Raw genomic sequence first — 14,987 nt, 5'->3', positions numbered from 1 at the left:
TCCTAACCAGTGGATCTTGTATTTTTATCTGTTAGACTGTTGCTCATTATCAAATGTTTGTCCCCCACATAGGTACTTCTGGACTGTGACCATCGCCCCTGCACCATCGAGGGGAAGTAAAATGCACTTTTTTTTTTTTTTTTCCAAAATACACATACAGAACTGAAGCCAACATGGGACAAAAAATCCCAGCCTCCATTTCTGAAAAAACACCACTCTAGGCATCGGGCAAACACCTTCAGACAACACCTAGCATGCCTCAGCAGAAGATTTAGCTACGACTCAACCATATAACTTAGATCGAGGCCAGTTCTACTCTACTGACTTCTCTTGGCACAGGTCTGCCAACCCAGGGGCACAGTAATGTGAGGTCTCTACCCAGCATGGACACGTCAGCAGAAAGCCATTGCACAGAGACAGCAAAGCTTCACTTTTACCAGGGCGGCTTTTTTTGCTCACAGGGATGGTTTTACTAAACCAGGCAGCGTGTACATTTGTCTGGCTAGCCACATCCACACAGCAGTGCTTTGCCAGCATGGCGTTACCTGCACTCTAATACCGGTATTGCACTCTGTGTGCATGTGGCGGAACAGGACTTATGCATGTCCTTCCAGGCACCGGAGCCCTGCAAATAAAACTGCATCTGCTAAACTTGGGGGAGCCAGGTAAGGCGGCCAGGAGATTGATCAGCTGGGCAACCAAAGATCCAGAGATAAAGCAGTCCTCATGGAGCTACATGCTACAGGAGCAACATCCACAGCATTGCTATGTCGACTTTTTTTTTTTTTAACCATGTGTTCATATATTTACACTTAATCTTCCCCAGGTGAGCCAGTGACAGTACCAGGCTCCTCCATTAGCCCACACTGCCTTGGTTCCTAGAATATTCAGTGGGGGCACATGTAGGTGACTGGTATTGTCACCGGTTCACTGGTGCCCAGTACAGGAAAGCTGTAACCAGACCAGATGCAGCCTTCAGGCCTTTGGCAGGAGCTCAGATCCATCCACTGAGCATGCCAAGGCTGCATTTGCCTCTGCTGCGCCAATATTCTTGGGCACCAACCAAATCATTCCAACCACACACTCCATCAAGACATCTTTGAAATGGAAAGATGGGGGTCAAGCCCACTTCTGCCTAACACAGTCCCCTGAAGTGCGCTCCTGCTGCTTCAGCACAAAGGAATCAGCATGAGAAAGAACTAGTCCCCGTGAGCTCAACTGAACCCAGCGAGGGACATTTTCTGAAAGAGAACTTAACAGCTGGGCATGGATTGGTGTGAAGGGGAGGTGGGATGATCACATCTACATGGCGAGCAGACTCTCCGTCCTCTTCCTGCCAAATCTCCAGGGCAAAGCAGAAGCATTCTCCAGCTCTTCCTGGCAGTCTGAGATGCAACCTGACTGCCTGGCATCTGCCTTTCCTTTGCTGTATGTGGAAGAAAGAGTAGCTCTCCCCAGGCTGCTCCTACAGGCCCTGTCCCGCGTCTTAACAGTGCCTATTTCGAAACAGGCACTAGCCCTCCCGCAGTGAGGTTTACTGAGTTTGAAATAATGCATTCACTACTTCAAATTTACTTCGAGCTAGCAGGTGCATAGTGTACGCGATAGCAAAGTTATCTCAAAGTAACTTGGCTGTGTGGCCCTAGCCTGAGCCAGCCACAAAGGCAGCTGTCACACCCTATCCCAGAACCCCCACCACGTCCCTCACTGGCATTTTCAGAGGACACACCAAGGCCTGAACGAGCCAGGAGTCTTCTCCACCCAGCTACAGAAGAGCTCTCTCCACAACAGGGCTGTGTCCCATTATCCTATAGCTTCGGTCCCCGGCTGGGTACAAAGGGAGTAGGCAGCCCCTTCCCTGATGTACAAAGCTGGCTATGTGAAGACTTGACAGGGAAATATGCCTTTGTAGTCACATCTGTAGGTTCCTCACATTGGAGAGCAAACCCATGGACAGAACATGCAAGAACTACCCTGCCCCAGAATGCATCTTGCTCCTACCCCTTCCTCACAGCCCTCTCCAGCCAAGGCTCCCCTCAGGCAACTCCTGACTAGTGCAGGCAGCCCCATTCCACCTCCCTTCCTGACCTGGGGTCTCCCCAGCTTTCTGTCCTGATTAAGAAGCGGGGCACTTTATACATGGTTTCTTGCAGGACACACAACTAGAAGGCAGCATGTGATCTGACCCTATGGCTCTCAGATGGAAGGGGAGCAAGGTACTCTGGGATGTGCACACATGATTCTCCGATGCCGCAGCACAGCCAGAGCTGCAGGACGTGACGCAGAGGAGTGCCCTTTATAAATCCCTGCTTGCAATCCAGGTACGCCCCACTTCCGATTGTGCTGGCTACAGAACATATATTCAGCCATCACATCTGGCTAAACTTTGGTCTCCTGCTCCTGCGTTTCTATTTTTAACTAGCCTCTTGGTGCACTGTGGTTTCTCCCATTCACTCTCCTTTCTTGCAGCAGTTGCTGAAAATTAATCTGTTTCCATGGTAAAAATGTTAAACCTTCCAGACAGGCCAGAAATGCACTTGGAAAATCATGGCAGGGAACCTTATATGACGGCACAAAGCCCGGCTGTGCACCACTGTGCCTGTCTTCCTTGTGGGCGTCAGGATTCACCGAGAAAAACGTAAAGTCCGGATTCAACCACTGCTATGGGTTTTCAGAATGGCTGGCTTTAAAAGCAGCCCAGGTGCACACGGTAATTGTTCACCATCGAGCTTGCACTGATACTTTTCCAGTTCGTAATTCTAGCTGATATTGTTGCCATGTCAATTTCATCTCATTTTGTCCTGGGAAAGTTAGAGTGATGGGTCCAAGGCTGACCACAGAAAGTACATTGGTAGTGTGAAATCAATTTAAATGTTTTCTTCTGGGGGCAAGAGAGGGCTTGACAAACATGGGCATAGTTTACTAAGGCTGAGAGCTAATATCACGACAGAGTCTTGCAAAATATGTTTTTCCCTCAGAACACCCACGCAGTTGAGATAATTGGGAATGACTTTGTACATTAATGACCAAGAAAGCCAAAACCACAAGAGAGGCTAATCCTCATCAAAAACTGGTTTCTTGTACAGACTGGACTGTGGCATGAAAATTAACAGGATGAAGCACATAAGGATCAGTAGATTACTTGAGGCTCAGGAAAAAAAGTTACAGATTAGCAACTCACTACAGGGGACCACCCTGGTCTGGCACCCTTGGAACCAGACTGGTCCCGAACCAGGGAATTTGCTGGAACGGGTGGTCCCCTGCTGCCAGGCCCTAAGCTTTCTGGCCCCAGCCAGCACCTTGCCAGGCTGCCCTGGACCCAGCTCCCAGCTCTGCCATGGCAGCCTGGCTTCCAGCCCTGCTGCAGGCTGCTTCATGCCACCCCTCTTCCCTCATGGTGGCCCCAGCTCCCAGTCCTGCTGCAGCCACCATGGCAGCTACAGCAGAGCTGGGCTGCCACTCCCCAGTTTCAGCACACCCTGTCCCTGATGGTGCAGATCCCTGGAACCTTGGCTACATGGTTCCCCTGCTGCTCCCCAGCCCCAGCAGTGGATGCCTAGTCAATGCCGGTCCCACACTCCCCAGCCCCAGTGACAGCAGCTCCCTCACTGCTGCCAGGCCACTGTTGGCAGATGCAGCTCCCTGGCCCAACGATCTGGCCACCAGGCTCTCTGGTCCAGCAATATCTGTGGTCCTGCTGGACCAGAGAGCATCAGATTTCTGAGGTACAACCTGTGGTAGTTTTAAAAATCAATCTCTTCCTTAGAGTTATTTGCTCAGTGTGACAAAGGATGAAATGACCAGTTATTTCATCTAGGGTAGATTTTGTTAAAAGTGTGTGAGGTCTTCTTAGTGCTCAAATAGTGATTTGAATCACACTGTAGGAGTGCTTTGCCTGGGTTAATTAACCCTTGGAATGACAGGTCAGCCAGTGCAGGAAGTACAGTAAATATGAATATTTTGCAGATGAGGAAACCGAGGCAGTGTCTTAGCCAAGGCACCAGAGGCAGCTGGGAGCAGAGCCGGGAGGACAGATCAGGTTCCTGTCACTGCTCAAGCACCAGTGCTTTTCTTGTGACATTGAGATGGTTTTCACTCAACTGACAACACATTCCCCCCAGCTGAAAGTTTCTGTTATAAAACCTCAAATGTACCCAAATAGTTCACATCACAGAAACAGCAATAAAATTCGAGGTTTGTGTGAAAGGGCAACAGTTTCTCAGGCTGAACTACTAACAGCCAAAAGAAGAATCTCTTTCCAGAGCATTGTTGTACATACAGGAGACAGAATATTTCTGAGGGGAGATTTGCATTTGTGTTCTATCAACACAATTAACATTTTAAGCAATCTGGCTCACTAGTGACTCCCCCAGTGACTTGATGTTGCAAACTCCCTAAATTTGCTAAATTTACTTACGTCAGAAGCAGGCCCTTTATCAGCACCCGGGCAGGAGAAAGTAACAAATTCATGGCACCGCTTGTGTACAACGAAGCAGCAAACTGCAAAGAGAATGCAGTGAAAATGTCAATCAAAAGATAAATTGAAGGCTCGTATCAATTACTTCAGGATTTGAGGCTTTTCCACAGGTGCACGGAAATGAGCTGGATCATTACACTTCATTTTCTGTGTCTTTGCAAGATACGCCTAATTAGCCTCCTAGCAGAGTAGTTTTTCAAAAATGTATTCTATCATCAGTTGGAATTAACAGCATTATTCAGTTATTTCTTGCCAAAAAGCCATCCACAACTCCTAAGGCAGGTCATTTTTTGACAAGACCATGCTGGAATTTAAGAACAACTGGCTACATGAGAACATAAGAATGGCCATTACTGGATCAGACCAAAGCTCCATCTAGCCCAGCATCCCGTCTGCCAATGGTGGCCAGTGCCAGGTGCCCCAAAGGGGGTGGACTGAAGACAATGATCAAGCAACTTGTCTCCTGCCATCCATCTCCAGCCTCTGACAAACAGAGGCCAGTGATGCCATTCCAACCCCCTGGCTAACAGCCTTTTATGGACCTAACTTCCATGAATTTATCTAGCGCTTATAGTCCTGGCCTTCACAGCCTCCTCTGGCAGGGAGTTCCACAGGTTAACTATGCACTGTGTGAAAAAGAACTTTCTTTTATTAGTTTTAAACCTGCTACCCATTAACTTCATTTGGTGCCCTCTAGTTCTTGTATTACGGGGAACAAGTAAATAACTTTTCTTTATTCACCCTCTCCATACCACTCATGATTTTATAAACCTCTATCATATCCCCTCTCAGCGTCCTCTTTTCTAAACTGAAAAGTCCCAGTTTCTTTACCCTCTCCTCACCTGGGACCCATTCCAAACTCCTAATCTTTTTAGCTGCCCTTTTCTGAACCTTTCCTAATGCCAAAATATCTTTTCTGAGGTGAGGAGACCACATCTGTACTCAGTATTCCAGATGCGGGCGTACCACAGTTTTATAAAGGGGCAGTAAAACATTCTTGGTCCTATTTGCAACAGAGATCACATTTCAGTACAACTTAATTGATGTGAAGAGCATCATAAATGGCCAACAGAAAGCCTGGAGGGCATCTACAGCCAGTTATCTTAGCATCACTGATGTTGAATGCTCTGGAGTTACCTCACATGTGACTCCTGCCTCTCTCCAGGTGAATGAACAGTATGGGAAAGAAATAGCATCGGTAGATAGACAAGGGGACTGCACAGTGTAATGGAGCTTTAGCTTTAAAGGCATAGGCAGATAATATTCAGTTTGAGGGAGGAAAACTTTCTTCTCCAGCTCTAGAGGCTCAGTAGTTTGCCATGCTAGGAAAACATTTGTCCCCTCTTCTTCACTATTGTTTTTATATTTTACACTAGGATCCTATCTGCAGATTCAAGACCTGCGTGTGACAGTCTCTCTGTCAGGAGTACCACAAATAAGTCAGTCACAGTATGCTGTGGCCAATGTTTTCAGACCCACATACCTAAGATGTTATCTATATGTCCTGATTCAGCAAAGCACTTAAGAACATGCCTAACGTTAAATATGCAAGTTAACACCAGTGAGGTCTCTAGTGGGACTACTTGTGATGTACTCACGTGGCTTGCTGGGTCAGGGCTGTATATAGGCAGTGGCCTGGCCAATTTGCTGAAAGCCCCTTTAATTTAGGTGATATTAATTTAACTGTAGGCACCAACCAAGGTGTAACAGTGTCAGCCTAAGCCTTTCTGTACAGCTCCAACCTTCATACTGGCTTACTGAAAACAACAGATATTTCCTCTCCTCTTACACCAGCATCTCTTGAAGCACAACAAAGAGTTAAGGGTACTGTGAGTCAGATACCTAAGGTCCAAACACAGCAAATCATGAAGGCAAGGAAAGGGAGAAGTCAGAAGGCAATAAGTCCAGGATTTAATTTACTATTGCAAACAAAATTGGGGGCTGGTGGGAGGGGTTAGAAAATACAAAGTTTGGAAGTGTTGGGTTGTATTGTTAAAAGCCCACATGTTTAAATGATTGTTCAAATTATTTACAGGAGCTGGCCCAGCCACTGTTTCCATAACCTTTTAGCACTAGCACAGATGATGTGGGTGCTCACAGGAGGAGCTTAACTGTGCACTATGTATGCCCAGGCCCCGCATTTACAAAGAAGGAGGCTTTTAAATTGAAGTCCTCTTCTGCCTGATCAACAAAAACATGTCCCTAACCGAACTCCAGGAAGAACTAACAGCAAGCAATGTGAAGTTCGACTCCTTTTGCTTCCAGATTGGAATTTCCTCACTTTTATTCGGAAGTGCATATTTATTTCAAACTCTGTGGAGCGTGCTCATGAATATTTGAAATTGGAACAGTGTAGCTAAGTACTCGTGTCAAAGAAATCACAGGACCTTTGTTTCTCTTCTCAGCAGGATGAGCACTCAGGCTTCAAAACACCGCCCCATGCAGATGAGACGACCACCATCCTGGCTGACAATCCAGGGACAGAACCAAGGATCTGGAGAAGTAGAACCATGAACTGCTACAGCTTGAGCTCAAATGCCCAGGCTCTGTAGGCAAAGCTATAGAAGACTCACAGCCACCACACACTGAGCACATGGAGCTGTGAATTTTGAACATGCATCAGTAGCTGTCAACAGGGATCCAACCAAGGACAGTCAGCACCGAACCCGCAGGCTTCTACCCCTTGAGCTAAAGGCAAAGTCTCTAAGCAGGAAGCTCTTCTCAGGCTGGATGTAGAAAGCAGAAAGAGATGATCACTCGCCTAAGGCGGTGTCTTACAAAGGCACTTCCCAGGCAGACAGATGCATGCACACAATGTAAAACGTTGTGTCTGAATCTACACCCCTACCCTGGGATGATTTGACTTTTCACAGAAGACACAACCCAGAACGGAACCCAGTGCGGAAGGGTTTGAATGAACGGTTGCAGAAACTGTTCAAATCCCTCAGCATTACCAGTCACAAGCAGTTTCTGGGTTCAGCAAAGTAACTGGCAAAACAAGATGCACAGTGAAATGCTGCTTGGCCGACTGCACCCAGACTCTTGTGTCTTCTCTCCCTCCCATCCTCCTTCAGCTCTGCGCGATCGATCAGATGTTGAGTAGGCTTGAGCTCTGGCTGGGGACATAAGTAGAACAAAATGGCAGCTACTAGTAGTTTGGCATTGTCTTAGGCTAGTGAAGAACTTGTCTGGATTGCCAGACAACTTTGACGATGACTTTTGGACATATCACATTAAACCACCATGTCCTCTCCACATGAGCCTCTTCTCTCCTAAGGCACAACCCCTTCCCCGGCACAGCCTGGATATTAAATTCAAGAGCAAAAGAAAATACATGGCACAAAAAGTTCAACAAAGCAGCTTGGTCTGTGTGAAAGAGCCAGATGGGAATTCATTGACATGCAAAAATGAAAATGAAGGCTTGAGTACATGGGTACAGGACATCTTTTTTGTAGGAAAAAAGCATGGAGGAAGTGAAACCTGCAGCTATATTTCACAGTTCTCTTTATAAGGACATATAGTGGGGCATGTGTTCTTCTGTTTCCCAATATTTCATTATAAAAGAAGGGAAGGTACTAGGGCTTTGTGAGTGGCTCAGTTACTGCCAATTACTCCTTCTCCAGGTAAATAACTTTCGTTTGCTTCCTCACAACCTATAAGTATCTGACTTCTTGAACTGTTGAATTGTCTCTACTGTTCTATTCTGCTCCCCAGTTGCATACAAAGTCAGCAGCTTCTAAGAAGCAGGAAGGAAGGAATTAAAAATCTATTAGCAAAATTCAACTCGGAACCTGGGTACATGTTAAAACATGCCTCCGAGACACAGTCAAGTAGATATCCAGGAGTAAATTCCAGGGTGGCTTCATTAACTTTTGCTGGGACCATAACGAGTAAAACTCTGTTACTGAACTGAGTGGTCCTTCACTGTACCACTTTCCTCCCTATCCACCCATCCCTCAAATATGAGGGAAAAAGTAAAAACTCTGCACATGAATGCAAGCTTCCCTCTGAAAAATCTAGACCTCGGTTAATAGTGCTCTCTGCCTATTACTGTGCTCAGGGTCATCAAATTGAATTCACGCCTTAGCTAGTTCAAGGGAATCCACACCTAAAGGCCTATAGTTTGGAGTGAGCCTATAATTAAGATGCACAGACATTATACTAAACATCACTTCTTACAATAAGCTGATAGCAATAGATGCCTGCCAACAAAGGCACTGCTTGCTCACCCTGGACAATAAAAAGATGGAGCGGCTTAAAGTGAGTGGGTTTGAATGGAGATAATGGCCAAAAAGAGGAAGCTGCAGGCTGTTCTTTAAATTGTTAATGGCCAGTTTGTTAAATGCCTTTGATTCTATTAACAGAATGGCTTCAGGTCACTTGCCTAAAAAAAAACCTAAACTGTGCGTTTCACTCCAGCTCTGATCAACTGTTAATAACTCGAAGCTGGATATTCTGGGAAGGACTGTATTATGCAGACTTGACAGTATGAAAACATCCAAAAAGACTTAAAGAAATGGCAGTCTATTATGGTTTAACAGCACAATTAAATGAGCAATCAATTTTTAATCGCTTGACAGCCCTAGTGCCTATTAGAATAGTGCCCACCCACCTACCTACCTACCTACCTACCACCCCAATGTGAGGAGTCCTGGAGACTGAATTCTCCTCCATAACAGCTTTTTGTCAGGCTGACGCAGCCTGACACAATGGTGTGGAGAAAATAACACAGGAGCCACCACAGCAAAGAACTTGACCAGCAGGGTGAGGACTCTCATCTCCATCAGGCAACTTCAACCTACAGTACAACTTCTTGATCTTTTGATAAGGAACATGGCAACCCAAACAGGCAGTTTTCTTGGGTGCATGCTCCCTATTACTGCAGACGCCCTACCAGCCGGAAACTGTCCTCCCGCCCAGGCAACCACAATCAGCTTCAAGCCATCAAGTTAGCATACCTGGTCATTATCATCACATTCATCAGTGCAAGCCAAGAGAGCCCTAGCAAGAGTGACAATGAACCGGGTGGACACGGCTGCCCTGGCTTTTCTGCCTCTTTCCCTGACTACTATCAGAGCGGTAGCCAAGTTAGTTTGTATCTTCAAAAACAACAAAAAGTTCTGTGGCACCTTATAGACTAACAGATACTTTGGAGCATAAGTGTTCATGGGCAAAGACCCATTTTGTCAGATGCATGAGTGGGGGTTCCAGAGGAGAGTCTAAATTTGTAGGTTCATGAAAATGAGGGAGTCCTGGTCAAGAGGAGGGCCAGAGCTGATGAGGTCACTTCAGTCATGGAGGATGTGGCCCATTATCAGCAGCTAATGTGGAGGTGTTAACATCAAGAGCAGAGAAACTGCTTCCGTAGTTTGCCAGCCACTCCCAGTCTCTGTTCAATCCTTGGCTGATGGTGTCAAATTAGCAACTGAATTTCCCTGACTAGTTATTCCCGCACCCAGTCTTAAGGGTAGAGTCCTAAAGAAATAAACAACAGGATTCTCTACTTCCCTTCTCTGAGACCAACCCTGGTCACAGAACTTGGCCACAGATTTGACTTCCCAAGGTTTCCCGCTGTTTTGTTGCAGGTGGGTTTGTTTTGCAGTTGTTGCTACTGAGCCAAGATGGAGCATTCTAGGACAGAGTGATGAGATCCCTGGCCAGGAGAAAAACAACACACGCTTGGGAGAATTAATTCACATGTGGGGAAAAGCAAAGGGCAGCAGAGGAAGCTACGGTTACACAGAGGCTTTAAAAACAAGAGACAAACCTAACGGAAAGTGGAATCCTTGGGTGCACCTTGTAGGCAGAGACCATGGCAAGAGCAGGCCCCTCAATTCTTTCTGTCCCAGTCTGGAGGCAGAACTCTGGCTGGAACACCATGCAAGGGCTCGTCCCAAAGTTAGGTCTGAGCTCCCCCTGCTGTTCCACAGAGGAAGTGTTTTCGCAGAGAAGGAAGGAGAGGAGTAAACTGAGACAGGCAGGGTGATCACAAGGTATTGAAAATAGGGAGGAAACGAAGTGAAAGCTGTTTGCTGAACAAAGTAAAAAGAATCAGAGAGGAAAACCACAAAATGACCCAAATTCTAAGAGAATAAATATAAACAATTAAATGACAAAGCAATTTTCACTGAGTAGTTGACAACACATTGCTGAACCAGCTTCCCAGTGCTCAGAAGAGCTGAACCTCTACAGAAGCAACTTATTCCCTGAGCTCTGCCCAAAGACCAGAGGGAGTCTCATCCACACCTTCATTTGCCTTTTCCATTTCTGCCACTTCCTCCTCAGCTCCTCTGCACTGAACCCCGCTGCAGTGCATGCACCAGTAAGAGGTGCAAAGATCTCCAGGTAGAGTGACAAGGTGGTGGGGGTTGTGAACATGCCCCTCTTTTTGCCCTAGCCCTACCACAATCTCAAGCGTCTTCAACGGGAGCAGAATGAGGCCAACCGTGAGCACTCTTGAAAACCCCACGCTGGGTATACAGCACTTGCTGTTCACTTGCACACTGCTTGGTGCTGCAAGGCCCCATAGAGCTGCTAGCTGGCATGCTGTGCTTGCTCTCAACTGCATGGCAATCCAGTGTGCAGGCCAGGGCTGCAGCCCCTTCTTCTTTACGGGTGAGGGTGTTGGCACAGTGATAGGAGAGACACTCTCCCGAGTAGAGTCCAACAGCCAGCACCCTAGACAGTGACAGCATCCCCTGTAACGCACTCTCCAAGCTGGGTGACCAGCAACTTTACTTCGTCACTGCTGAAAGCCAACAGGACCAGATTAATGTGACAAACTGAGCTAGGAATATGGGAGTGGGAACAACTTCCCCAGCGCCCAAGAGCCTGCAAGAGCAAGTGGGGCTACCTTCAAGGCTGTGCATTTCTAGAGAGAACTTGTCAGGAGAAACCACAGCTTTGGGAGCAGGGCAGGCTCTTCCACAGCCTCCTGGGTGGCGGTGCTGGAACTTCCCTCAGAGAACTGAGTTTCTACAGCATCTAATCCAATCTCTATGTAAAGCTCCTCATCAAAGGAGACTTGTTACATGGAGACAGGCATACATGTGCATGTAAAACCAGGGTGCTCTTGTATAATCTGTGCAATGCAAGGATTTTATTTAAAAAAAAAACACCCTTGAAGCCTCCTTATCAGCTTATTTACATATTCCAATCACCTCCTTCTGAAAGGCCCTGCCCCGAATCTCCCCTTTCTTCAACAGACTTCAAGTCCATGGGTCTTGCTTTTGTCTGACAAGTTCACTGGGTGAGCTGATCCCAGGAGCCTTTATGGAGTCACCTTTTATGCCCCTTTCTTCAAAGAACAAATACAAACAGACTGTCAAAGTCAAGTCAGTCTAGAGCCATCTATCTGGGTCAGCTATTCTTCCCAGGACAGGTCGTGCCCCTGTGCCAATAGAGAGCTGGACTGGAATACATTTCCTGACAAAATAAACCTGAGGAACATCACCAGTATCAGAACAAGCGAAACAAGGGGAAGGTTAGGAGCCAGGATGAAAAACAAATAATGAAAACCCTACATGCAGAGCTCTGCTTCCGTTACCTTAGAATACTGGAACAAATAAGGATGTGAAAGGGCAAGGCAGGGCAAGGAAGGAACACAAAAAGATCAACTTAAAGGGGAAAGAGAAAGGGAGGAAGGCGAGTATGGTGGGCAGATGGAACAATGGTTAAAGGGCAAAGACCGTGAGGGGCTGGAACTAGCAGTCCCAAGCAGATGGGAAACTGAATCACAGAAATCTAGGGCTCAACTTTGGCCTGTGCCCTGTTCTTCTGTGAAGCAAGGAAGGAAAACAAAATGACTTCATTTTAAGTTCCAACTACATATCCAGCAGCTGTGTCTAAACACCCATTGCTGATGCTAAGAAAAACTAGGAAATCACAGTTCATGCAGGAGTTCAAACCATCCCAAGTTTAGTCTGACAGCCTGTTCCCAAGCTCTTGGGAAGTTTCATTTCAGAGCTTTATAACTAAGGAAATCATTAAATATACACACGCAGCTAACACCTCTTGGCCTCCCAGTGGCACCCCTCAAGGCATATTATCTGTCAGCTGTCAGAAAAATAATTATAGGGCCTTCAAAATGTTACATGTCACAGCTCCGTCAAGTCAGCAATACCACCGCCACCCGTTGCAGATAAACAGAGGAATCATCTCTGTATCAAGCAGCAGAACAAGGCTTTTCAACAGGAACAGAGTTTGCCACCTCCATACAGACTGCTGTAATGGAAATCCATTTGAAAAAATGATGTTTGGGCAACCCTCAGCTTCGCAGCTAGGGCTTGATCCAAGCCAGGGAAAACTTTTCACTGATTTCCCTGGGCTTTGGATAAAGGCTTTCGGCCCAAACCCACAAACATTAAAGCGCATGTCTAATTTTTAAATGGGACTAGTCACGTGCACTGTCATCTGTTGTATATGAATAATGAACAGAATTACTTACACAAGGTAAGTTAAACAGGTGTTAAGGTGTTTGCAGGAGCGTCCCATAATTTTTACGAAGCCACACCCTACCGAACCACAAATGGAGATGATCAGATCTACCCTCTAGTGACTAACCCTGTGCTTTATACTAGAAAGGAATTACTCAATTTCCACTCTGATGAGCTAAATCCAAGGTTTGGGCTTTGCACTTGTGAAACATTTGTGCTAAGAGTCAATCAGGCAACTAAACATCTTTATATATGCACTGGTACCTCATTGCACTCATTATGAGTTGTCAGATTGTATCTTCAGCAGTTTAGAAATTACAGTAAAAGCAACAGCTTCCCCGGTCTCTAATTAGACAGTTCATTTGTAGATCTGATATAGATATAAAGTCATCATATCTCAGAGATAGGACGCACAGATCACGAGCAGTTTGCAGAATCAAAACAAACATTAACAGGCGTTTCTTTATCATTTACCAATTACTAACGACGGAAGGGGAGCTGGCCTGAAATTCCTATTCAGGAAACATCTGTTATCTCCAATACAGTCTTCAGTTGAGAAAACTTCATCTTATGCTCACCCATCCATCCCTGTTAGCCTTTAAGAAATCGGCTATGGTTACACGACAGCAATCTGCCGACAGAAGCAGCTGTTGGAAGAGATTCCCTGACAAAACTTCTGTTAACAGAGTGTGGCCACAAAGAAAAACCAAATCAGGAGTGCGCTCTGTCCTGTCAACAGAGCAGCCGGACTGCCCGGCCACTCTGTCAGCAAAACAGGCACCCAGAAGCACAGCAGACAGGGCTGCCTATTATTCTGGATGCCCTCTCAGGCCAGAGGAGGCCCCCCCAAACATCCACACAGCTTTTTTGTCGACACATTGCAGTGTTATGCCTCACAGCTGAGAGGCAGAACGCTGCCAGAAAAAGTGCTGAGTTTTGTCAACAAACTCTTGACAAAAACACATTTTGTGTGTGCACGCTCCCCCAGTTTTGTTGATAAAACTGGGATTTTATCAGCAGAACTCGCTAATGTAACCCTAAGCCATCTTGTTTAGGAAAATATCATTTTCCACACCGTTCCCTCGGAACGGCAGCCTCCATCTGGGCTGGAGCTAATATGGATGCTTCACAGGAAGATAAACACCATCTCTCTGCACTTGGGCAATCCTGTGCAAGTGGGTGTAAAGGAAAGGAGAGAAGACAAGTTCCCTGCAGTGACAAACATTTCAGTCGGGACTGTGAAATGCAAGGCCTGCATCAGGGAGCCAGACCAAAGACTAGAGTTTGAACTCAGTCAGTCCCTTGCATTTAACAGCCTATGCTGTAAGATAAGGGCATACAGATTGCAAATGCTGCCACAGGAGTTTTATCTGTTTAAAGTACTGCCTCTTGTAGTCATGACAGAATTTCAGTAGACTCTAACAAACTGGAGAGAAGGAGTCCCTGACTCCAGCAAGCTGGGAGCAGTCCCCAGTTTGCCCAAGACAGCAGCTCAAATCACTTCTGGTTGTCAATGGCAACTTCTGCACAGCTTCAGGCTTGGGACTCACACACAGGCACCGCCACAATCTCAGGACAATACCATGTGTTCCTATGAACACCTAGTCACACCAAGGCTACATCTGCCCAGGTTAGGTTGGCAGGAAAGGGAGACGCACAAGTGAAGAGCCATATAACAGCAGCGCTGTGTCAGCTAGCCAGCTAGCAGCACTGGGAGCTCAATTTATGATGAGTTAGACGAGCAGCTCCAGTAAACGTCTGCAGTCAGAGAATTAGATGTTTCACTCAAGAAACACACAGCCCATTTATCAGCAGCACAGCAAGACAATCATACTTGATTTCACTGTTTCCCCATAACAAAGGTTTTAGCACAGAAATAACACAGTCTGAGGTCCTGCTCTCCAGAAAAACACCTCAACAGCAGACCTCTGCAGCAGCAGCTGCAGCAGTAGCAAGACATCAGGGCATTTACTAGCCTGTATTACTTTGGTGCTAGGAAAGAAGGCAAACGTGGAAAGTAATAGAAGTTGCTTCCAAGTCTCTCCAGCCTAAGAAACAATCTGTAGCAATTCCCA

General features: G+C 46.4%; 1 protein-coding gene across 3 annotated transcripts in view; it reads right to left on the bottom strand.

The window, feature by feature from the left end:
* PRKCB (protein kinase C beta) overlaps nt 1-14,987 on the bottom strand; it is a 244,397-nt gene that overhangs the window by 156,253 nt on the left and 73,157 nt on the right. For 2 of the 3 annotated variants that reach the window (XM_075011091.1, XM_075011088.1), the window contains exon 3: nt 4,418-4,500. The exons of the other annotated variant lie outside the window; for it this stretch is intronic. In XM_075011091.1, the coding sequence (XP_074867192.1) occupies nt 4,418-4,500 (83 nt within the window). The remainder of the gene's footprint in view (nt 1-4,417; nt 4,501-14,987) is intronic. 3 annotated transcript variants of the gene reach the window in all.

The sequence above is a fragment of the Carettochelys insculpta genome, chromosome 16 (genome assembly GCF_033958435.1).
Source record: "Carettochelys insculpta isolate YL-2023 chromosome 16, ASM3395843v1, whole genome shotgun sequence".
Classification (NCBI taxonomy): domain Eukaryota; kingdom Metazoa; phylum Chordata; order Testudines; family Carettochelyidae; genus Carettochelys; species Carettochelys insculpta.
The sequence above is the reverse complement of the archived record's forward strand: the minus strand, read 5'-3'. Positions and strand labels throughout refer to the sequence as shown.